The sequence below is a fragment of the Cupressus sempervirens genome, chromosome 8 (assembly GCF_028749045.1).
Source record: "Cupressus sempervirens isolate cs-2001-9-10 chromosome 8, ASM2874904v1, whole genome shotgun sequence".
Classification (NCBI taxonomy): Eukaryota; Viridiplantae; Streptophyta; class Pinopsida; order Cupressales; family Cupressaceae; genus Cupressus; species Cupressus sempervirens.
The window spans coordinates 215,056,185-215,082,786 of NC_143125.1; the positions used below are offsets into that span (position 1 = coordinate 215,056,185).

Here is a 26,602-nt window from a genome sequence, read left to right on the forward strand (position 1 = left end):
TAGACTGCTATGGATGTGTCTAGTCTTAACACCAACCACAAGTAGAACTTAAACCTTTTTTCACATAATATATCATATATTAAGCACAAGCAAAAGAATATCTAATTAAGACTAAGTGAATAGTAGTCTATAATTGATATAAGAGCCCTACCAGCTGTATCAATCATGTCGTCGACCATGACAGCTACCTTGCCTTTAACATCACCAATGAGATTCATGACCTGCACAAAACATGTCCATCCATCTTTGCATACCCAAACAAAAATCCTGCTTTGACATCCCCTACTATAAGTAGACAATTATGAATGATAAAACTGTAGAACTTACATGAGAAACTAAAATATATATAGCTTTGTGATAACATTGAATTTTTGCAATTGCTATGGAACTTTTTACACAAATGTGTACAAGGATTAGTATCCGTTTTATTTATGTGAATGAGGTAAAGCTTGCTAAATGAAACAAAATTTAATTGTGAATTGTTAGAGGATTAAATGTGTAATTAATGATTTTTGAAAGGGTATGTTGAATGATCAACTCTCTTTAATAATTACTTATACAGGAAAAACCTGAACGTTTGACGCAATGAATTCTCTTGCATGGATAAATCAACGAAGATGGTGAGCATTAGAAAAGAAGAATGTAGGGTATGTCCATCCAAGGATACAAGGGTTTAGTTCAAAGCTTCTAACCAAGTACGTGGTGAATGAACTTTTGATATTGTTTTCATTGTTGTGTGGCCATAGCTGTAATAACTTGCATTTGATCACTAAAAGAACAAAGAGCTGAAATCCATAAATTCATTAGATATGTAGTAGAACCTTAGTGACAAATGAAATAAATGTTTCATTCTTAATTTGGATTGTATTTGTAATTATTTCTATATTTGCCTACCTCCAAAATACTTTATACTATAATAAATTATTAAATAAATGCTCGATAATTAGGAATTAGTTATATACAAAGTAGCAAAAATCACCTAGTAATAGAATGTCACCACAAAGAATGTGTGACCTTGAAAGTGAATTGAAATTTTGTTGTCCTCAATTCTGGCTTCACAAAATTGAGGCACCCCTACAGAATTTTCTCATTGATTCATAGGTGCATCCTCTTTGTTTTAACACATTGATGAGGCGTCATGAAAACAATTCATTATCTCTAAATTGTTCTTCGTGTAGTCTTGTGTATGTGTTCTTTAGAAATTTTTTTGTCAACATTATTCCCAATTGTTTGTTGGTAAAAGTTTATTTTTCTCGCACTGCAAACATCAATTTTTGGTAAACTCTCACCTCTTTTCTTTGTTTTTCTTTGTGTTATAAATAGTTTTTGGTCTTTTTTTGCCTTACGTGAATAGCCCTTGGAATTCCGCTCAATTCAAGCTAGCTTATGTCCAAATTGGAGTTGTCTAGCTCAAGTTATAAGGTAAAAAGTGAGGTTCTTAAGGTCAACTGCATATTTTTATTAAAAACCTCATAAAAGTGGGTTTTTAAATGGCAATTGCATGACATAAGATTATATTTGGTATTTAAAGTGAATATTGTGGTCCACTTTAAAATTTCAGCTCATTTTGAGTTGATTTGACCATAGTTTTTTATGTTTTATGAAAATAGTCTTTTTCAAGACTATTTCTCATGTTACTTTATTAAAAACTATAGTTAAATATTAAACATAATTATATGAGACAACTTAAGTGTGTAGAGTGGGAATTTTATTTCATATTGCATACATCCACATGCAAAATACTTTATAAAAAACCACTTCCAATGAATTATAAGTCCCAACATTAATTTAAATGGACTTTTTATATGCAATAACATGTTTTAATGTGTTAAGTAGGTTTTTAATATGTATTTACATATTTTAAACTTATTTAATTAATGTACGTGGGAAAATATTACTCATTTACATATGTTGTTGCATTTTTATATATATTAATGCATTTAAATGGGGTTTTTCTAACCCATTACATCTACATTGTTTAAAATTGCTACATAATGAACTTTTTAAGTTAAAATACATGTTTTAATTACATGTAAATCCACTAGGGGGCGATTTTGGACCCAATGGCATGTGTATGTAATATTTAAAAATCCATTTCACTTAGCCTAAGCCAAAGTGGCATTTTTTGGCCCAACTACATGCATTTTAAAATATGTTTTCATATTTTAAAACCCCACCAAGGCAAAGAGGCGATTTTTCACTCAATTGCATGTCTTTCAAAAATATGTAAATAGTCTCCAAAAGTGCGTTTTGCACTAAGTCCTTAATGTAAAACACAAAGTGGCGATTTTGGTGCACATTGCATGCATTATAATATTTGCATTTGCACAAAGAAATCCTGTTTTTAACTTACAACTTGCATTTGGAGGGTTTTTTAGCACATTTTTCACATGCAAAAGCAACCAAAAAGTGTTTTTTTACTTCATAACATGATACTTTTTTATCAAGCACCCAAAAGTGACAATTTTTAGTCCAAAAACACATTTTTTTTGCTCTCATAACTTCACATTTTTGGGCGTTTTTCTCCAAAAATGGATTTTTCAGCTTTCAAACACTCATATCTTGAACATTTCTTGATTGTTTTTTATGATCTAAGGGTCGTTTTTGCATAAAATCACCCAAAGATTACATTCGGCTACTCAAAAAAGGAATTTGTTGAGTGTTTTCTTCATTTATCAAACCATCTAGGGAACGCTTTTATTCAAAAAACACCCTAGTTTTGAGCAATTTGCACTATTAAAACAACAAGTGATTGGATCAAGTAAGGTTGAAAGCATTTCCTATCCCTCCTAGCTTGCATTCAAGTTTTCTAAATCACTTGATATTCTTTGGACATCATTTTCCAAATTCTTTGCATGTTGCACATTGCTTGGTCAAAACGGTTGCTAAAGTGATGCAATTTTTTTTCGCTCTAACTTCCTGCACTTGGCAAGCTACTAATTTTGACTTATTTCTTGCAAGGATCAAGTCAATATTCTAAGCCTATTTAACACTTCATCTTGCAATCTTTCTAAATCCAAGAAATATCTTTGATTGCATTTTCAGATTTTTCACAAGCGTTTCAAACGACTTCTTCTGTTACCTGCTAATAAAAGGGTATGATTCCTTGTTGTTTTTCATAAGGTTTTTGTTGTATATATTTGGTGTGTTGTGTATGCAAGTCTCATCATTTCCATTTTCAGTTTTGCATGGTTTTGTATATATGTTGTCACTTCATTTTCTTTTGTCTTCTTCTTCAAATTGCCTATGCAAGGTCTCATTTACTTGCATGTGCAGTTGGGGATAAACTCTTGTTCTAATATGGAAGCAAGTCCCTCTTTTCCCCTCATGAGAATACAAGTGCAAGACTTGAACCTCCATATGGTTGTCTTATGGATGAAGAAGAATTTCCCACATGCTTATCAGATACATATGACTTACACCTATTAAAGTATGTTATTTTTTCCATTTCATTACACTATAGCACATTTTTAAGCTCACTGTCCACATATGCAATCCACTCCAAAAAAAAACATTTTTGGCTATTCTAGTAATTTTTGAGTCATTCTGAGTTTGATCCATTTACTCATTCGCTACATTCCATCTCCTTTCCCTATACATACCTTGCTCGAATCTGTGTTTTTACACACACAAGTTTTCTATGGACCCTTCATATGACAATGTTCATTTACTATGGAACTCTCATGTGACAATTGCGTGGGCACACCATTCAGCGATGTCAAGAGAAGTTACATCAGCAAAAGGGAAAGAGACTACTGTTGGATTGAATGACATTCTCAAGTCACTCAATCACCAACTCGAGTCATCGGACGAAAACTTGGTGCCTAAAACAACATGATGGAGATTGATTTGGACGTCTTGTGTAAGTACGAAGTCATCACGTTTGTTGAAATGTACCATAATTACGCATATGTGATTACCAACAAAGAGAAAGTTCTACAAGGACTTATAAAAGATGCAAAGGCAGCAATAGCCAGGCTAACTAACCAAGAAAGCATGATCACAAAGGCATTCAGAGGGCTATCATGCAAAATCATCACTGAAGATAACGGACTCAAGAATCAAGAAGATGTTCTCACAAAGTTCGAAGAGGACATCCACTTATAGCTTGAAGTGGATGACTTCAACATCAATGTAAGGGATACATTTGCAAGCTAGAAATATTCATTGAAGAATCTTCAAAATCAAATGGAGATTTGTAACAACGAGATATTTGGAGAAACAAGTGTACTCAAGAAGATTACAAGGATCTCGCAACACACTGACGAACTAGATGCTGCAGTTGTACGCAAGTCCCTACAAAGGTCGGGAGAGCTGGTTGATACCATGTGAATACTGCAAATTAGATTTCCATATGCTTTAAGTAGAATAGCAGTAGGAAAGTTACATGGAAAGAGCATCTATGTTGTAACTTGTAAGTACTATATAACATGCAATTGTACAACAAGCTCATGTAATTAAGTTGCAATTGTATTAGGCATGCAACTTTGAATATAGTCAAAGTAGTTAGAGATAAGTCAAACTGGTTGAGGTTGTTCCACTTTTTCCTCCACCTTTCTCTTGTTGAGTAACATGAATCATTTTCTACAAATGTACTAACATTGCCAATGTAATTGATGTCTTCCAAATGCAAATTTGAGAACTCATAAATATGAGAGGATACATGTCTCTATAGTTAATCATCACTAGTTAATATATTAAATATATATAATAACCATATCGTTTTTCATATATTATTATATATAATAATATAATACATATGGTTATTTATATAATTAATATATATATTATTATATATATAATATAATCTATTCAATATATATATATATATATATACATAAGAATATTTATCTAATGGATTTACCATCAACAATGCATCTCATGATCGAATCAATCTAACTGCAACTACAAACTTAACACTTCCTCTTAGTTAGGTAGGATTGATATGGAACACATTATGCTCTTGAGTATATGAAGAGATATCATCTCAGTATGATATTTTTGGAATGGCATATTTAAGGATATCAACATAAATACATCTACTTAGATGTTATATTCAATATACTCTGTAGTATGATTCAACAAGAAATATCAATCATATGATATTATTCATACGTATATTCTTTGGTATGTGCACTGGCATCAAATCCTTGATGCCTACCAAAAGAATATGTTATATCCTAGAAGACTATGAGTTATATGATTTTCGGCACTCCAGGACAACAATTTAATATAGTCCATCAAATAACAAGAAATCACAATGTCATAGTCTCTATCATGACAAGTATCATGATCTCCAACACTCTGGGACAACAACTTAATGAAGTCTGATCATGATACGTTCGTTATCATGACTTCCAACACTCTGGGACAACTTAATGAGGTCTTTCATAATGTAACAAACGGTTTTTCATAACAAAATAAGACGATCCATAAAGAGTTTTCCCCAACAAATCATTGAACAAAATAATTGAAATAACTGTATCTATGATCAATTGTAATAACTATAATAACGATTAACTGAAATAACTGTAACAATGATCAACTGAAATATCTATAATAACGATTAACTGAAATAACTATATCAATGATCAACTGTAATAACTAGAATAGCGATTAACAAAATTAATTGTAATAATGATCAACTGAAATAACTATAATAACGATTAACTATCTTTCATACAAGTAAAGTAAATGCTTAACATAAAAAAAGGAAAACATACAAGTAATATCTAGTGGGTCTTTAGTTGGTTGTTCAAGCTTCGACTTTGGGTAAGAGGAGAAGCATTGACTTAAGCTTAACCTCCAAACCTTGGACCATACATATCCCCACACAATCTAATGAATTAGAAAGGCCCTCCCTACCCCAGGATCGGGCTTGGGCTACTTTTAATCCAACCACCTGAGCATTCTGGTGTTTAGAATGTCGGCACAGTTATGGACGAACATGTCTGAATAACTGACACCACTGATATCAAGTGATCATAGATGGCAAATATGCCTTAAAATGACATTGGCCAAGGTTTTTTGATGGGTTCAATGACCCAATCACCACCGCTCGACTTGACAACACGGGAACAATAAAAAGGACGAGCATGAGCTATTAAGTGAAATTATTTTAGATTTATTCTATCATATCTTACTTTTATTTTTATGTCAATGCAGATTCCATCTCATCTCTTCACCTTTTCCATGGCTATACAGCCAATGAGTCCTAGGTGCTCGGATCTCAGAGCAGCCGGCCCTATCTATTGATTCATGATCATTATATATTTCCATCTTATCACAATCTATGATTTGAAAAATGTGTTCTACAAGACTTGCAAAAAATGTCATTTGATTCTGATTCCACTCCCATAAATAAATCATGATTTCATAACATGGTTTCTTGGCTTTTATTTGTCATAAACAAACTAACTCAGAGAAGGTCAATCCTATGATGTTAAGTAAAATGACTTGCATCATGTTGTAAACTGTAGCTTTCTGTTATAATAAGAATGCAATAACAACTGATAAAGAAAACATATTGCAATACTTGGGTTTCGGTTCACCACATAACCTAATATAATATGGAAGGAAAGATGATGTCTTGTTGGACACTTAATCAATCTACCTCTCTCTTTACAGGAGAGGTCTTGAACGCAAATACCAGTATGAAGATTGCTCATGCTTTAAAACAGAACATCAGTATAAACTAAGAAATCGTGGAAGGAACAATGCATTGGTTACTAATGATATTTGCAGAGATATTGGTGCTAAAATAAACGCGATCGGAATTTTGGAAGAAGACGGGTGATAAACATGGGAGTCAGGTGCTTGAAAAATGAATGTCTTCCACCTCTCTCAACTTCATAATATTAAGAGATAATAAGTCTCTTTGGCTTCCAAGAAGTCGTAACATAAAAGAAATGTCTTGGCTCTTGAACGCCAAATAAATGTGCCAAGTGTTCAATCGGTTTCAAACAAGAAAAAAGAATAAAAAGATGGAAGAAGATTTGAAGGTTATAAATCGAAAATATTTATGGTTTATATCTATCTACATGCATGTAAATATTTGTGAGGTGGCACCATTTTACTATAAATAAAATAATATTAAGGTGTCACTTTATTTAATATCTATGTGTACGTATATTGATATATATTATCATAATATGGTGAAAGATCTATCAAAACCTTTGAGGTACGTATTATATTTTAAGTAAGTTAATTTAAGTTTTAAATTATTTATTTAATAGCTCATGTGGGTCCTTCAATTGTATACTGAAGTCGCTAGGTCCTTACCAAGGCAATTTAGGGTCATACCTATCAACCTGACGACTGGACTAAGCTAGTATCCCATTCCGTTGATCCCGTTTAGCAATGCTTCCCCCCTTCATCTTCTCCTGCAATCACTTGTGCAATACTTCCACAACAATAACAAGTTCCATAATAATTTTCAGACAAACATTTAAAAGAATTTAATTATTAACCATAATTCCTAAATCAAGCAAGTGCTAAACATCACATGACAAATAATGGATAACGACCATCTTCATTAACAATTAATACAATGGATATAAATAACTACCTACTTCACATGATTATGAAAGAAAAATTTGTTCAGTCTAACAACTTTGGAAATAATTTAAAATTATGTCAAAATTTGGGATGTAACACATGATAACAGGTATACATTTTATAAGATCGTCACCTTTCATTACATATCATATGCAAAATAGTAACCATGATGAACCAAGTCAGAGGGTGGTACAAATGCTTTCACCTCAATTCTCTCTCAGAGAAGAATTCATTACAAAGAATTTCACTTAGAACTTCTCCTAATAGAGAAGATATCATTCACAAAGGATTGCACCTCAAAAATTCTCCCTCAGAACAATGACCCTGGGAAATCAGGTCCTGTATCCCTTTGAGACTCTCTACACCCAACGATGCCTCCGAACTCCTTATGAATCTAATATTAATCTTTCAACCTTCAGGTGACAAGTCGGCCCATCAAATCATGCAGTCATACACATGTAGTTTTAGACTCCCTCTGAATATCAATCTTCTAAGCTCATACATTGGCTTTGAAGAAGTGTCAAACTCCTTAATGAGAGAATAATCATATTCTCAATCATCAAGGATATTCGCTTCAAGAGTCTCACTTTATCCAACTTAATGAATTATGGATCAAAGCTTCTTTGTGTTTGCAAAATGTTTAGTGGCATGTGTAAAGTAGTAACCTTCTTTTCCTGCAAGAACATTCCAGACATAAAGGAAAAGATCAAGGCAAATCGCTAGTATGTATAGAAACACAAATAGATAAATGTAATACTCAAATATATGAAATACTTATTTGCACATAGATAGAACATCTCCCCTCTAATGATGGTTCAAGTGGGAATGGAACATTGTTCATTTTCCCTCCCCACAATGTGATGTTACCATTCTATATTTCCATGTGGCTATAATAATGTTTTGGATTGTCTCTTGATTAATTTAACTTTGCACAAGTCTTTGTAACAACTGCACCAATTTGTCAACAAAGGGCATGACCAAGGTACATATATATCATACATTGCCCAACTTTAGTTACGCCCAATCTCGATTTCATATTGATGGCACAAAGCGTCAAAGGATCAAATAGGGCCCATAAAATATGGATTGGAATAAAGTTCTCTCAAGCATATTGAAATATATATCATGCCATCTTATTTTGACAATGGATGGAGAACATTTAAAGATAAATAAATAAAATTTCCAATAAGATTCATTATGCCAATAGATTTATTGAATTTCTTTGAAATCATGGTGGTCACAACTTTAATCTTGTCATCAGTTTGTGAAGTGCTAATATTGATGATGAAGTCATACATGCCATCTCTTTGGAAAACTCAAGATCAATCATATATATGGTTTCAATTATATTCTTATTTTTTTTGCAGATAAATTTTAGAGAAGTGTTCTTTTAGTTCTAGGTGCAAATGACTACTGGATATGATCAGCCTTTGTTTGTAATGTCCCTTGTCTAATGTTATGATATTTGAGACTAAATTTCTTCAAATCCAATTGCAAAGACTTCCTCTTATTAATCTTATATTGTAATGTCCATTATTTGCACTTAGCAATGTCTTTTCATTCCCAAGCATTTCATCAACATTTTACTCACAATTCAAAATCCTATTTCTGTTACCCTCCAAGCTTCATATAATTTTCTTATACCGGATTCTCAGATATATTTAATGGTATTAAGTTTATTTTGGAATTTTCCTTTACTTCCCAAAGTTTGACTATTCGAAAAACCATTTTTTAACAAACAAGTTTCAGTAGTTCTATTCTGTAATAGAAGTATAGGATGAGCTATAAGCCTTTCATAACATAATGATTATATCAGAATTATTAGAATTGAACTTATAGATAATAGTATCTCATCCTTGTTTGCTATGGTCTTCGTGCTTTTTCTTGTTCCAATAGTATTTGAAGTTAGTGTTAATGATAATTATCCCTGATTCATATTCTCTAATATTCTGGTTAGAATGTTGGCACCTGAAATTGTTCTCTAGTCGCCTCTTCCGTGATTAGTCTCCCCTTAAACTCTTATTTGGTAAATCTTCTTTGTATATGTATAAACACTTAATCTTATCCCCCTTATTGCTTTCCTATCCTCCTATGTGCTCTGAATAAAATGATTAATTTCTTCTATGATATGTTGTAGTATTTTTCTATGTGTACTTTGAATCCTCCTATTCGATATTGCTTTTCTTCAAGGTCACCGGGAGACAGGGAGACTTGGAGGTCTCTGGTACTAGTACTAGTACCGATACGGCAATTTCTCAAAAATGGGAGACAAGGGTACTTGGAGATGGCATTTTTTTCTAATGTTTAAAGAGTCTAATACTAAATACAAAATTTGAAATACTAATACTATAAAACTAAAAAACTAAAGTAAATAATAATAGTAATGTCACATTAATATAGTCAAATATTTCAAAACTCACATAATCACAATATTGTATCTCATTGGTCTTAATTTTTGCATTAAAAAAATTAAAATGAGGGCTAAAATATATAAAATTATTTAATATTATATTTTACATTTATATTTTATTAGGGGACTTGGGAGAGACTTCACTTTTTGGATTAGGAGACTGGGAGACTTCAGGAGACTTTGTCATGAAGTCTCCAAGCTTTTTTGGGGTCTCTGGAGACATGTCTCGGTCTACGGGACGTGAATTATAGGTGAGAGACGGGTCTCCCCGTATCCATGCTTTTCTTTCTATCCCTGTTCCCTTATACCATTTGAATCCTTTTACTTCCTCTATGCTTATGCGGATGTGTAATTCCAATCTTTTCTCCCTGCTCTTGATCATGGCAGAACGTTTTTTGTCTATTTCTCCATTCTAGCTCAAACATCTCATAATTATGGAAGTCTGAAATATTAGTTTATATATCCCTTTGACTGAAAATAGTAAACTGCCAATGTTTTAGTAATCTCTGTCCATTCATATTTGTCTGCCCTATTTATATATTATAAAGCAATTCTTCCATCCCTGTCAGAGGTATTAAAATATGGGTTGAGTTATTGATCTCATGCTACAGTACAACTGTCAATTCATTACAGATATTAATCTTCTAGCATATCAATTATCATTATTGGCTATTATCGGGTACTAAAAGTTGATATGAGATTCGATAGGTTGTATTGACGTGTTTATAAGCTAATCAACCGCTCCAGATGTTCATAACAACCCAAACATCATATCACCCTTGGAATTATCTTGTGAAAGTCCATGATATAAATATACAGTTGACTGTCTTATTTCTGATTGCTTACCTGCAATAAACATACTCTCTTCTGTATTCTGTGATATCCATCATATCTTCTTCCTTTTTGCTGCCAAAAATTACTCTTTCTACTACATCAATGTCTTTGTCTCTTATCTCTATCCAATCTTCCAGAACACTTGTCCCCTCTCAATGATTCTCGGATGATATCGTTACTTTCTAATTTTTCTTCCTTGCTTGGTGTTCAATTATCTCCATCCTTCTCCTTTTATTTCCTTGACTGCTCCACCGAAACTGTATTCCTATGTGAGAATCCACTTGGTACATAACATGAAGATCATGTCTGGCATATTCCATTTGTACCAATTCATATTTTGTTGTTTGTTGACGTTCGTGGATATGGGCTAAATGACTCTGCTCATAACACATCCTCCAAACATACAAAATCGTATTCAACTTCCTAATATCATCGTATAGCTTCATTTTTATAAAAAAAAAATTATTCTCTTAAAACGACATCAGCAGAATGTAATGAACACATGACCAATCACAACCAAAAAAACTTTAGCGTGACATTTCTATCTTTAACGCATCAACTTATTTAGGTCATCTTCCCAAAAACAAGACATTCCACCATGCATAAAACAGAGCTTTGCTTTTAAAAATTGCCACCTTAACATTCATTTCATATGTTCTGCTATGATTGTGAGATTATGTCTACTTCATTAATTTAAATAACTGAATCCATGTTTTGTACATTCGTGGCTCAAGTTGATTATTTGGTTTCAACTGGATATATAAAATCTTTCATTCTATTCATTTGCAAACTTTGGACCCAACACAATAGCCTTCATTGTGCCTGCCAAGTTATTTCCTTCCCAGTTGTGGTCGACTTGTAATGGTATCTCTGTAGGCTCTGCAATTGGAGTAGTTACCTTCATCTACGTCATCAAACCAGAGGTACTTCACATCTTGGGTGACCTCTTAATTCCCTTCTCAATTTACTAGTTCTTGTTATTGCCATTGCATTATCATTTTCTCCCTTCTTACTTACATTTACAGTCTCAAACTAGCTTTGATACCATGTTGAGTAACATGGATCATTTTCTGCAAATGTACTAACATTGCCAATATAATTGATGTCTTCCAAATGTAGATTTTAAGAATCATAAATACGAGAGGATGAGACATGTCTCTATTGTTAATCATCATTAGTTAAAATATTAATTATATAAATAACCATATGTATAATATATATATATATATAATAGAGTACATGCAATGTATATATAATATAATATATATACATAAGAATATTTATCTAATGATCATTTACCATCAATAATGTATCTCATGATCGAATCAATCTAACTGCAACTACAAACTTAACATCTCTCTCCTATTTTTCTATATAAAGGAGAGAGCTCATTGTAAAATAATCATTTTTTGGCAAGGCAAGAAAATTCTATCAATTTGTATTGTGCACTAGAATTTGTGCTTTGATGTAAATCATATTGCTATCAATAAATGAGGCAATTTACTTTCAAACTTTGTGTTGATTCAAGGTGTTATGTGACGACATTTCTAGATTTTGATTGCGGGTTTTTGAGCTTTGATCAAGAGGAATTTGAATCTGATTGTGTAGACTTTTAGCTGCCTATTCCATTTAGAGTCAATTTGAACTTTTGAAGACTTTGTGTTGCAAGAGGACAAATTGTAATCGATAGTAGTGGCTGCAATTACTTAGAGTTGAAGATTTGAGGCTTCAAATGTAAGTGTTTTTATTAAATTTGAGAATATCCAATAAGAGACATTGTGCTTTACTATTTATTCCACCTAAATCTTCATTCGAGACAAGTGCAAGAGACTTTGGGTTCCTATTTTTGTTTCACAAAATATAAAAAGTAAACTGCTATCCCTCGTGTTGTTCTTCTGTCAATTCTAGTGTCACCAGTACTATCGTAGCAATAAGGCACTTTTTGTTAAGTTGGAAAGTAAGAGTTGTATGCAAATCATTCCTGGAAAAAGAGGAATTGATCAAGAGAACCATCCTTTTTGTAATTTCAGTCAAGTTCCTATCGAAGCCACCTATAAGGGAGCCTCCCCTATTGCTGAGAGGAGAGAGAAATCTCATGAAATGTTGCCTAAAATCACAATTTTGTAAGATGGAGCTAGTGACGTACAAAAAAATTTTGGCCAACAAATTTATACATGAATATTTTTGAGTTGGTTTTACTGTAACAACACTTAATATCATGGTTACAATGCTTGGACTCGTTGAGGCTCACATCATATCATATCATCACTTGTCATTTTGCATTGTTTAATACTTTCCAAAGATTGAGCTATGCATTGTTCTTTCCATTCAAGGATGAAAAGCACATTTCAAAAGATCTTGTAAGATCAAAAGTGTAACACCCCATCTTTCCAGCCTTAACTAACAACTATCGTATCATTGAACACAGTTACTTTTTCATATTCATGAGCATGAAAAGGTAGTTATAACAGCTATTGTACATGTTTATATGAAAGAGATCAACGGTTATAACAGATTAACTAAATTACCTTAACTAGCAATTGAAAGAGCATTTAGCAAACAACTACAGTATATTTAGCTGCAATCATAACTAATCATTGCTTAGTGGAAAGAGAGATCACTTCCTACTAATAAAGATACATTACTTTTCATTATCAGATGAAGACAATTTTATAACTACTTTACATATTCAAATGGAAGAGAATCAATAGCTATAACAGTATAACTGAAGAGAAAATAATTGATTAAACAATATTAACCACCTAAATTCCAACTTGAAATTTGCAAATTTATAAAAGTAAAACACTCCTTACTAGAAGATATTTGAATGCAGATTATATTTTGTTTGAGTAAGCCTTGGCATCGGGTGAAGACGAAAAGCATTGTCAAGAGCTTAACCTCCTAACTGTGGGCCCTTAAGTATCCCCACACAATCTCAACTAAGAAAGGCCCTCTCTACCCAGGAATATGCATGGGACACCCTGACCTGCCACTGAGCATCGTAGTTTTAGAGTGTTAACCCACTGCTTGACTAGACATCAAGAATTGTACCATTTGTTCACCATGAGCCGACTTAGTCAATGTTTGTTTTCTTTATCATTTGTTTATTTTGTTTATGATTTCTTCTCTTATCTTGCAGGTAAAACCCACTATTTATTTGCTATCAACCCACTCCCTTCATCTTGAACTTGTTGGTCTTCCTGGATGACTCCTGGTCTAGTTACATATAGCATTGATCAATCTTATTTTACCACAGTTTGAAATCTCTACCTGATCTGGAATTATAACAATCACTAATAAGTAAACCTTTAAGTTCTTATACCAATTGTTGAACTCTATAAGGTACCTTCCTTATCTCAAAGGCATAAAAATAAATGCCTTTGTATAAGTTGCACTGGATTTAAAATCCTTCGAACATCAAAGTTCTGAAAACAAAATATAATCTTGCAGAGGTAGCGTAACATACAGGTTCCTCATGCAATGTATTACCAATCAAAAATACAATGAAATGGCTGATCCTTTGGTATCATGATCTAACTTAATTTCTAGGAAAAAATCCATCAAGACTCATCCAAGATTTTAGAGATTGTCATGTAAGAATTCAAAATGAGAAATGAGGAAGAACATACAACCTAGGAGAGAATTATCTCCTTTCCTTACTTGAGAGCTAAGCCTAGGTTACGGCTCCTTGTTGGGGATTGAACAATCAATTATCAACAGCTCATGGCAGTCGTTGAGCTTGCAACATATGCGCTTCAAGAGGTATGATTCACAGCTCTATATCTAATAGTCGAGTATGAAAGTCCATCTGTACGACCTGCTAAATGTACGTCGTTGCCTCCTCTAATTACTGTACGACCACTTTCTCATCCCACATATTGCTCCATACAACCCTCCCCCTTGTTGTCATACAATAGTCCACTCTCACCATACACATTCTTTTCCATCATTTCTATATAGGGTTAACTCCTCAAACTCTTAGACCGTATGGCCACCCTCTACATTGCAATACCTCATACTAGCAACAACCGTATGGATTGTGTGCCTAACATACGGGCATCTTTGTTCACCATACGGACTGTGTTATCTACCATACAGATTAGGAGGTCTAAACCGTAGAGACTACCTATCTTATTCTTGTCATACAGTCACCTCATTCTGTCCATACACCTCAATTGCTTCTTTCACCACATATAGAAGACATTTCCAGCTCGAATGTGCACAAGAACATTACAGTGGCATCAAAGCGAGTATCTAAACCATACAGACTCCCTATCTTATTCTTGTCATATGGACACATCACGCCCTCTATACACCACAGTTGCTTCTTTCACCATATAGACAGGACATTTCCAGCTCAAAAAAGTGTAGGAACGTTACAATTGTATCAAAGCGAGTGAGCCTGCCAGCATGTGGAAAATGCATGAAAGTTTATAGCCGAAAGTCTAGGAGATCCCACTCAGTTGATAAAATGGCACATTCGCAAGAATCCACTTATTAGGATTAGAGAGACAGAAATAACAATTACATGCAAATATAACCAATATCAGAAAAGCATAAAGCACACAAAAGAGAACACAAGACACAAAGAGTTAATGTGGTTCACCCAATCCCTGGGCTATGTCCACTAACGAGCTAGTCCAATATTCTTATTATCCAATGATTACAACTTGATTATAATTTGCAATCCCTTGCAGCTCTATACCATCACAAAAAGGTACTAAATCATCGCATACATTATGAAATCCCTAACCCTAAGCCATTTTATACCATTTTTTTGCCACTTACAAAATTAGGGCTAGAAAAAGTCAGCCAATAGAAAAAAATATAACTCCCGACGCCTTTTACCACTGACCCCAAGACCCTGCAAGGAGTGCTACCCCATGACCCCTAGAGCATGGGGGCATTGCCCCCGAATCACCGTAGTAATATCTGGGGGGAAACCATGCCGAATGAAGTGGGGGAAAATTAACCTCCGAGTCTAATTAGGCTCCATATAACAACACCACTCTTGCTGAAGTCATGGCATTACTAAGGGAGCATTCAAGGAATTAGACACAGATTAATGAAACTCGACAGCTTATGGAAGAAACTTTATAGAAACTAGTTGAAATTAAAATATGTGGCGAAGAAAATGGTCATAGTGATGATTCATGTTTTGGAAAGGCAAATCCTCACCCAGCACACTTGTAACATTCCATGTTGACTTTCCCTCCACGAATGGAAGCGTCGCTCAAAGGAAAGAAACCAACCATTGAGGAAGTTCAAGAACAATTGAAAGAAGATTGGAAGAATGTAAACTTGGAAGGAGACATCTCCTACAGAGGATACATGGGACTAAGAATGCGATATTGTGGTGGCAGAAACGAAAGATATTTTAATGATGACCTCAAAAGGTAGTTAAGTGAATATGTCGTCATTTGACGGATCACAATCAATATATGCACAGGCATGGATAATGAAGCCTAATACCTACTTTCACCTCAACCTGATGCTAGAAGATGAGGCAATTAAATTTGCAGCACTCGACTTGGAGGGAGTGGTACATGAATGGTGGCATCACAACACAATTATGTTGGACATGACCAAGTAAATACTTATGCAAAATTCACTGAAAGGTTGATAGATCAATTTGATGGAAAAGATCCATAACTCAATTCTAAGGAATTGACGCAGTTAAGGCAAATGGGATCAGTTGATCATTACATCATGGAATTCCAAAAACTCTTTTTAATAGTTATGGACATTTGCAAAAGGAGACGGGTAGTACTATTCATGGACTGATTAACAAAACTGCTGAGGGGTTGGGTAAAGTGTTTCAATCCAACCACTCTCCCGAAGGCGAGAAAAAAGGCACGAAGTATGGCATCATCATCTGCATCTTCTTCTCGAGGTTACTCTCACTCTAAACTATCGTTGGCTCCCAAGGACAGAGGCAACAAACCCCCGCCAAAGAAGCCTTTGTTGGATAGAGATAATGGATATGAACTCCAAAGGAAAAAATTATGCTTCATCTGTAAGGAGTTGTGGGAACCAGGGCACATATGCCTTAGGAAAGGGAAAATACACTACATCAAAGTTGTATCTGATGATAAGGACAATCGGGAGGAAGTATCCACGTAGAGTGGTCACCAACAAGAGGACCCCAAGATGATCAGCCTAAACAGTACAAAGAAGATCACTGCATTAGTATGATGTGGAGGAACTATCGCCCTGGCCAGAAGCCCAAGATGTATGGTATTCAACATACGGGAAACCCTCGAGGGATAAAGGGGCATCGTAATGTTCGACAGCGGAGTCACTCTAACTTTTATAAACTCAACACTTGTTAAACGAAGAGGTTTACCTATAGAGGCACACACGGGTTTCCAAGTCAAAGTCATCGGAGGTAGACTCTTACCATGCACGCACCTTGTTCCTTAGGGACAAAAGCAACAAACCCCTACCAAAAAAGCCTTTGTTGCATAAAGCTAACAAAAAAGAACTCCAAAGGAAAAAATTATGTTTCACCTATAAGGAGTTGTCAAAACTAGGGCACATATGCCTTGAGAAAGGAAAAATACACTACATCAAAGCTGTATTTGATGATGAGGACGATCAGGATGAATTATCCACCAAGGTTTGTCACTAATAGGACCCCAAGGTGGTCAGCATATACCGTACAGAGAAGATCACCGCATTTGTATGACACAGAAGAACTATCGCTCTGGCCAAAAGCCCAAGATGTACAGTATTCAAGGTATGAGGAACCCTTCAAGGAGAAAGGGTCATCGTAATTTTATAAACTCATCACTTGTTAAACAAAGAGGTTTACCTATAGAGGCATACGCAGGTTTCCAAGTCAAAGTTGTCGAAGGAACACTCTTACCATGCACACACCTTGTTCCGCAACACAATATCACCATGGCTAACCATACAACGACGAAGGATTTCTTTTATAGTGGACTTGGATGATATGGAGATTATTCTTGGGCATACAATGGATGGAATCACTGGATCAATACACTTAGAGTTTCAAACGAATGGACTTCACTTTTGTTGTCGATGGAAAGAAGATTGTTCTCAGAGGGGTGGCAATGAGGGACCAAAGAAAGTATCCAAACAACGGATGAAGGCCATCTTGCGGCATGATGACGTTGCGTGGGCTGCACATCGCTTTATTTTGACTAAACCAATAAAAGGGCAACCAATGTACCACTAGAATGATGAGCTTAAGGACATTTTGAATAAACATGATAAGGCTTTTGTAGGCATTCCTCTTGGCATACCTCCCCATCGAGGTTTTGAACATAACATCAAATTAGAAATGGGCGGCAAGCTAGTTATCACCACATCATATTGCTATCCCCGAAAATTCAAAGATGAGATCGAGAAAAGAATTCAGGAGCTACTCAACAAAGGATGGATTTGCCCCAATTTTGGCCCCTTTGCAGCATTAGTGGTCCTAGTGAAAAAGGATGGAACATTAAGCATGTGTATGGACAACCGTAAGTTGAACAAGAAGATGATAAAAAACAAATATCCTATTCCCAGGATTGATGAACTGCTTGATGAGCTATATGGCGCGGCTTACTTTTCTAAGATAGATCTTTGTTTCAGATATCATCAGATCCATATGCGAGAGGAAGATGTCAAAAAATGGTCTTCCATTGTCACTACAAGCATTATGAGTTCCTGGTCATGAAATTTGGATTAAGGAATGCACTAGCTACGTTTCAGTCCTGCATGAATCGCATCTTCAACAAACAGTTGCGTAATTTCTTGTCAGTATTCATTGATGACATCCTTATTTACAATAAAACATGGGAAAAAAACTTGAGGCATTTGGATGAAGTCCTTGAGATTATCGAGGCCCAATCCCTGTTTGCCAAGCAATCCAAGTGCGAATTTGCAATGACAAAGATATTATAGTTGGGACATGTTAGCATATAAAGGAGTACAAATTCACCAAGAGAAATTCCAAGCTAACTTTTATTGGCCTCCACCAAAAACACTCACAGAGTTGCAAGGATTCTTTGGATTGAACAGTTACTACAGAAGATTTGTAAAAGGTTTCTCCTAGCTCAATGCACCCTTAACCGATCTAACGAAGAAAGGTTATTTTCAATGGAGTGAAAGGGCACAACACACCTTTGATAAATTGAAGGAGGTCATAAGTAATTGTCCAGTGCTTGCATTACCAGATTTTACTCAGCCTTTCATCTTGGAGTGTGATGCCTCAAGGGAAGGCATTTGTGTCGTGTTGATGCAGGACTGACACTTGATAGCTTTTCAAAATCGGGAGCTCACACAAACTGAACATTATACTCCATTTATGATAAGAAAAAATTGGCCATCCTGTACACCCACACCAAGTTTCAACAATATGAATAAGAGACAATAGAAATGGGTAAGCAAGGTATAAGCTTTTGATTTTGATATTGAATATGTTAAGTGAAAGAATAATGTCGTAGTTAATGCTTTGTCGAGAAAACCGACCATCTGTTTATTAGACTAGATCTCAAGTGATTGGAAGGCATACTTACTAGTGGAATACTCCCAAAACACATTTGCAAGTAAGCTAATGGATAGTGACATTCAAGACGACCAATATAAGGTGGTTGATGGCATCATCTACTACAAGGATCAGATTTGCTTAGTACCTGAATCCAAATTAAAGCAGAGAATCCTAAAGGAAATGCATGCCTCACCATTGGTCGAACACTCTAAATTTCTCAAGGCCTATAGATAGTTCCAAGAGAGGTTCTCATGGAAAGGACTTAAGAATGATGACTTGCAGTATGTGCGGGAATGCACAATATTCCAGAAAAACAAATATGAACACACCTTACCGATGGGCTTGTTACAACCCTTACCGATACGAGAACATAAACAAGATGGCATCTCAATGGACTTCATCACCAGCCTTCCAAAGGTAAATGAAAAGGATTGCATTTTCATGGTGGTTAACAAATTGAAACAGTACACACACTTCTTCATTCCCACAGAGTTCTAGGCCGCCCAAGTAGAAGACTTATTCTTCAAAGAAATCTTCTCCCTGCACGAATTGTTGCAAAACATTGTAAGCTACAAGGATAGTCATTTCCTTAGCACCTTCTGGCTAGAACTATTTCGACTAGCAGGAACGGAATTGTTGCCAAGTACCAATTATCACCCTCAAAATGACAAGAAAACAAAAATTGTGAACAAGCGGTTCGAAGGATGCCTTCACAACGATGTTTCGACACAACAAAAGGTGTGGGTTAAATGACTACATCTTGGCGAGTACTATTATAACACCACTTACCACATGTCCATCAGGATAGCGACTTTAAAGGCACTCTATGGATCCGAACCCGCTTTATTTGTAGATATGGTTTTGGGTGATAGTTGTGCACCGAAGGCAAAGGATTGGTTGCAAGAAGAGGATATTTTGAGGGTCTTAAAGGAAAACCTCCAATAGCCAAAGAAGGAACAAAAGATGTAAGCAGATAAACATCAAAGTGAGACGAGCTTTGAGGTAGGAGATCTAGTATATCTCCATCTTCAACCACACAAGTAGTCATCTTTGAAGGTAAGTGGCAAACAAAAACTAATACCATGATTATACGGTTTGTACCGCATAACTCAATGTATAGGGGAAGTTGCCTACAAGCTTGAGCAACTTGAGCTACCACAAGGGTGTCGAATCCACAATGTCTTCCATGTATCCTCCCTGAAGGAGGACATGGGGCAAAACATTCTTGTATCCACCGACCTACCATGCTTGTGTTACATCCCAAATTTTTGCTACACTAAATACTATTCTAACCATTGGAAAATATCATGGGAGGTAGTTGTTTGGTAAATCTGTTCAGAATAACGGTTCATGTGAAATTGATTTATTGATAAAATTGTTGAGATATTTTGATTCTTGTGAAATGGAAAGTCGGTTGTTAGTTACTATGTTACTATTTTAAATTGAATATCCTAGAAATTTAGAATGATTATGTGAAATTTTTATTATTTTAAATTATTGGAACTATGTTATTACCTGGAACTATTTCCATTTTGCAGGAGCGTGATGATGATTGCCGAAATAAGAGTTAGGAAGGGTACACCCAAATCCACCGACAAAGCAACAAGTATAAACTTAACCACCTAAACCAAGGACTAGAACGGCTAGACAATCAAGAAAATACAGGGACTACCATGAGATGTTCAGATAAACAAATAAAAATATTATAAAGAATTTAAGCAAGAATATTACCAACATTGTGTATTGATCTCTATGTACCTTGCAAGCTATCATATCTTAGTATAGTAATGTCTCACCTATACTCATACTCGTGTGGGTATGAAATATGCGCACACACACACACACACACACACACACACACATATGTGAATTTGTCATTAGCGTATACATATATATACCGACATATCATAATTACTCAGGCAAGCACAAATATATGTAGGAAAGCACAAATATATGTAGGAATGATATTATTATACTAAGGCATGGGTTAGGCGTGTGTTGCCACCTTTAATTTTAAACATTCTCCTGACTTTGAACTTTGATTATTTAATTATTTTGATTGGAGCAACCACCTGTTGTGTATCCGCCACCTTAAAGCATCAGGGCGTCATATTCTTTTTGATATTTTGAAATTAAAAGTCTTTCAATGTTCTTGCCACCTCAAATCTTGGCAAAACCAAGCAACCATGGATGGCCATTTATCATCTCGGTCAATACTTGTTCCTTATGCGATCTATTCTTGCCACAGGGGCACATACGAACAATACTCATCGCCCTTAGCATTTCTCAACCTTTCAATCTGTTATTACACCTTCTGTGCTCTCGGTTCAAACAGTGAATATTATTTTCTGAGCCAAAGCCATGAGTTAGTCCGTGACTCTCATTCAGCTCCACTGGCATTGAGGGTGTTGGTTTTTTGAGATTTTTATACTACGGTCTGCACCGAATTTTTTAGGTCATGCCTTGTGATGGAGCTCAAATTTTTTGCAAAATTTAGATCTCCATTTAAGAAATAATGTTGAGAATTTGATAAAAGACTAGCAATGTATGAAGAAAATGAAGACTAGAAAGAATGTGCAAGATTTCAGGCGCATATCAATTTGGCAAGAGCCCAGAATAATAAATTGTAAGCAGCTGGATGGACAGAGAGATTACAATACACTAATCATAACAGGATGGATATGACTGATACTACAAATAAAAATTTACGGAACCAGCCCAAGAAATACAAAAAGACAGTAAAATTGCTGGAGATCATGAAGTGTTTGCAACCAATGAACTTCCCGAGAGTATTGTAACACCACAAAATGTTCATGGTGCAGAATCAAGGAAAAACTTGGAACTTGATATTAAGGTGCAGGTGGAAAGATGCATGCAGAGTATAGCAAGGACAGCAGCATTGCCGAACAAGCTCTTTCTTCTATTAGAACTGTGTATTCCTTTGTTGCTGAAAAGAAAGTTATAGCCAAGTTTGCATTTGCACTAGAAGTAAGCGTGAAACTTGGGATTAAGCAGAAACCCAAGGCTGAAATATGCAGGTCTCCAATGTCATTTACTGAGAAGGCAAAGCTTAGGAAGAATCTTGAGGAGTTATCTGTTAACATGCCAAAACAAGTGTATACTTTCCTAAAGAAGCATACAGGATTTACCCAATGTGATGATGAAGTTGAGGTTGATCTTGAGTGTTTCAATGACAATAACCTATGGGAGCTTCATATTCTTGTGAGCAATTATCTGAGAGACAGAGGACTAGGAGCAAAACGTTTGCAAGTTTCAGAGCCTGTTAGGTTGCTTGCAGATTCCAAGGAAGTGACAGCTACCAGCATCAAATCCAGTAGTTCCACCAGCAGCTCAAGCAGTGATTCTGAATCTTCCTCTAATGATTCTGATTCTGAAAGCTCGTCAGATAGTGACTTGATTATAGATGAAGTGCATGATGCAGAGGCACATCCCGAGGGAGGTGTGGATTTCATTACTGGCAACAAGCAGATGGTCCAATCTGATCCTGAGACTACCAGTGTGAAAAATACTGTTAGTACAAAGTGACAACAAAATTACAGGCGCATCATACAAATACAATGCCATAGAACATAAGCAAGAGAAGAGATGATGGTCATTAGCGATAGAACAAGCAGCACAGACATTATACGTAGTCGGAGAAATATTGAAATAAACTGAACTAGGTAATAATTGATATCATGCGGAGATCAAATATATTTTCTGGCCATTTGAAGACTTCTGAGTCATTCACGATATAAAAAGATGATAGCCGTGAGATTTGAAGTAGAAGGAACATGTCCTGTGCGACACAATATTTGCGGAAGACAAAGGCAAAAGTTTCGCAATAACCAAACATGGAGCCGGGAAGAACGATGCCCGGCCTGGTCTCCCAATACAACAATGATCACCTACAGAACCCGACATGCCAGAAATTTGCACAGTGGCAGTCCATGGCGACATTTAAAATATTCATACACAGACAGCGATGGAGGTTAGATGCTTGTTTATGACGGCAATACAATCTGCACAACGAGACATAATAGAAGATGAGGCGTCGAATCAATAGCTCAGACATTACATTTTCCATTTCCCATGTCGATGCCGCAAGATAATAGGTAACTATGGTTGAAGAAAGAGATGATTGGCGACGCCTATGCAAGCCAATGCAGAATTCTTTGGGATGATAATTTTCTCTAAAGGCAATAAACATGAAATTTTAATAAAATTAATATTTGCCGGCAAAGAAGAAAAGCTCGATAATCATAAAGCTAATAGGTGATTATATTAAAAAGGGTGCAATTAAAATAATCTAAAGCAAAGTATTAATAAATAAAGGATGCGATCTTAAGTATTGAAAGAGAGTAACTTTTCTATTTGAAAGGTCACATCTTTAGAAGAGAAAGATATATATACAAGGAAGACATTGTAACAATTGATATCCGAACATTTTTATTCAATTCAAGAGAAGTATTTTATATTTATTTTATTGTATGGAGAGATAAGGGCAATATTATGATCTTGTAATAAAGTCCATTATTTTATTTTTAAATAAAATAAAAATGTCTTTTGTTTACCTTTAATGGTGTGGAGATTTAAACTGCAGGCAAATCGTCCTTCATAATTATATTTTAAAATTCTGTATATGATTTTGTTATCAGATAAGTGGACATGGTCAGTTAGCATTTTAAATTTGATTATCATAGGTGTTGTGAAATATTTAATTGTTTCCGCAGCTGTGTCCAGTTTGTCTCAGTAGAGTTAAAATTCAATCTGGATTAATTTAAATATTGCATTATAATTGGTTTGTCGCATCTGGATTATAAAAATTATTGGCAATACAAGTGCATTGAACATTATGAAGTTGTATGTAAAAGTTCACCGGAGTTGACTCTATCGCCCAAATGAGCAAAGGCACTGGTCTTTTTATTGAAGTTAGAAAATCTATATTCCTCCTGCAAGCATCAAATTCATTATTTACAAAATTTATACAAAACATTCAATCATCAAGTATTCAACATCCAATTTCAATTTCATTTTGATCGAGTTCAAAGACCTTGCCAGTCGAGGAACTCGCAAAGTTTAAATTTGCTATAGAAAACCCTTGAATTGAGTAGTCAGTGTTCAAGGTGAAGGTTTACCCGCCTGGGTGTAGCGGAGCCCGAAGTGCAAGGGAATCTAAGCAATTTCCGTTTGTTGGCCAGAACTGATTGAGAAGTCCTATCGGAGAAGTGGCAGGCTCTTGGATTTCCAATCTGCGGTTTTGGGAACCAACACCTTGTTTACCACCACATTTTCTATATTGTGTTTGTCATTTCATAGCAATGTCAGCCATTTCTATATTACAAGTTTAGAATCGAATGTAATAAATATTTGCCATCATGATCTTTGGATTTCCAATCTGCGGTCTTGGGAACCAACACCTTGTTTACCACCACATTTTCTATATTGTGTTTGTCATTTCATAGCAGCGTCGACCATTTCTATATTACAAGTTTAGAATCGAATGTGATAAATATTTTCCATCATGATCTTTCTGATACATCGATATGCTATGTTTGAAATGATTGTTGTGTGCATTTGCATATGTTCTAATTGAGCAAATACCATATAGAGATATAATCAATATATCTTTGAGATGGAATATTTCTCTTATGAATGAAATCAATGATGGAAAAGCATAACAACTTATGATGCCATAGGCTGTGAATCGGCATAAAGCATGGCAAAGGATTAAGGGCTCATAAAACCAGCAACTATATTATAATTCTCCCGAGTAAAAAGGACCTTCATGGTCGAGCCAAGGGGAGAGAATTGTGGGAAGAAAACCTACAATGAAAAGGATATAATCAATATAATTTTTAAATCAACATAAAGATAGCTCATGGAAGTCCTTGTAATCTTTTCCTTGTTGTCAAGTCGAGCGGTGGGTGATCAGGCACATAAGTTGCACATACGAAATCCTAGCCCAAGGTAGTTAATAGTGTGTTGCCACCATGATCACTAGAGGTCAAGGTGCTAACAGTTGTAAGATAGGTTCCTTGGAATGTGTCCACAGCCTTGACAATTTTCTAGTCGACACTCTAACACTAGGATGCTCAATGGCCGGAAGAGGGTGTCCCAAGCCAACTCCTAGGGTAGGGAGGGCCTTTCTCATTGGAGATTGTGTAGGGATACTAAGGGTCTGCGTTTGGGAGGTTAAGCCAATGGCAATGCTTCTCCTCTCTTCCAAATGCCAAGGCTTGTACAACTCAATGTCATCAACTAATTCCTTTCTAGTAATCGTTTATTTTATGTTCTGTATATAATTCTTGTTAATATATGTTGATCACCATAGAATATTTCAGAATGTAAATTGTGATAAAATAGTAGTTAATAATTGAATGTCATGTGAATGAGTAGTTAGATGTTTGTTAATTTCTAATTATTGAAAATATAGAATATAGTTAGCTCGTATTTTCCTTTTTATGTGAAGAAGTTGAGTAACTAATTTAACTGTGTCTTTCATGCAGTTAAGAATGGGATGAGACTTTCTTTATATAAGAATTAATTTGTTTCTGAAATTTTAATATGTTACAGCTTGAATGGTGAATGGAAATTAATATTGGAGCCTGTCGAAATCCTTGACATACAGTAGAGAAAACTGCGGAATCACACCATCAAGGAACATTTGATACATTGGAAGCAATTATTGCTTGACGACGACATGTGGGAAGGTGAACAAGTTCTCCAAATCCAGCACTGTGTTTGCTTGAGGGCAAGCAAGTTTTGCAATGAGAGGACTATAATGAACCTATCATCAAATAAATAATAAATTAAAACTTTGTATATGGGCCGATTGATTTAGCATATCTTAGACCCATTTTTATTTTAATTATTTCCGTAGGAGTTTATTGTGTCTTCTATCGTCACATAGTTTCTCCCTCGATAGGGTATTTATGTCCATCAAGTTGAGTTGATTTGGTATGCAATTTGGATTATCTTCTTTGTGCTGCAAATTCCTTGCAGTTTAGTATTGTTTGCCATTGCGGAAGTGGAAGACCTTCCCTCTGGCTTTTCCAATTTCGGTAAGATTCAACCCTCGCCCTTATCCATTCTTTGTATTTTTATACTTCAAATTTGGCAGCTCTATAGAACCATCATTGCCTACGAATATACATTTCATAAGTTCATTGCAACTATCTATATTGGCATTTATTTGTGTGATTGGTGAATATCTTATTAATATCATTAACTCCATTTGCACTATGTTCGACATCACAAATGTCACATATTACAAAGTTCAATCTTGTGTCTCCATCCGTACG

General features: G+C 35.1%; 1 protein-coding gene across 3 annotated transcripts in view; it reads right to left on the bottom strand.

Moving 5' to 3' along the window:
* The window catches only part of LOC149542269 (ribose-phosphate pyrophosphokinase 1), a 170,272-nt gene that overhangs the window by 17,960 nt on the left and 125,710 nt on the right, over positions 1-26,602 (bottom strand). For all 3 annotated transcript variants that reach the window (XM_089797256.1, XM_089797255.1, XM_089797257.1), the window contains one exon: positions 152-221. In XM_089797256.1, coding sequence (XP_089653382.1) covers positions 152-221 — 70 coding nt within the window. The remainder of the gene's footprint in view (positions 1-151; positions 222-26,602) is intronic.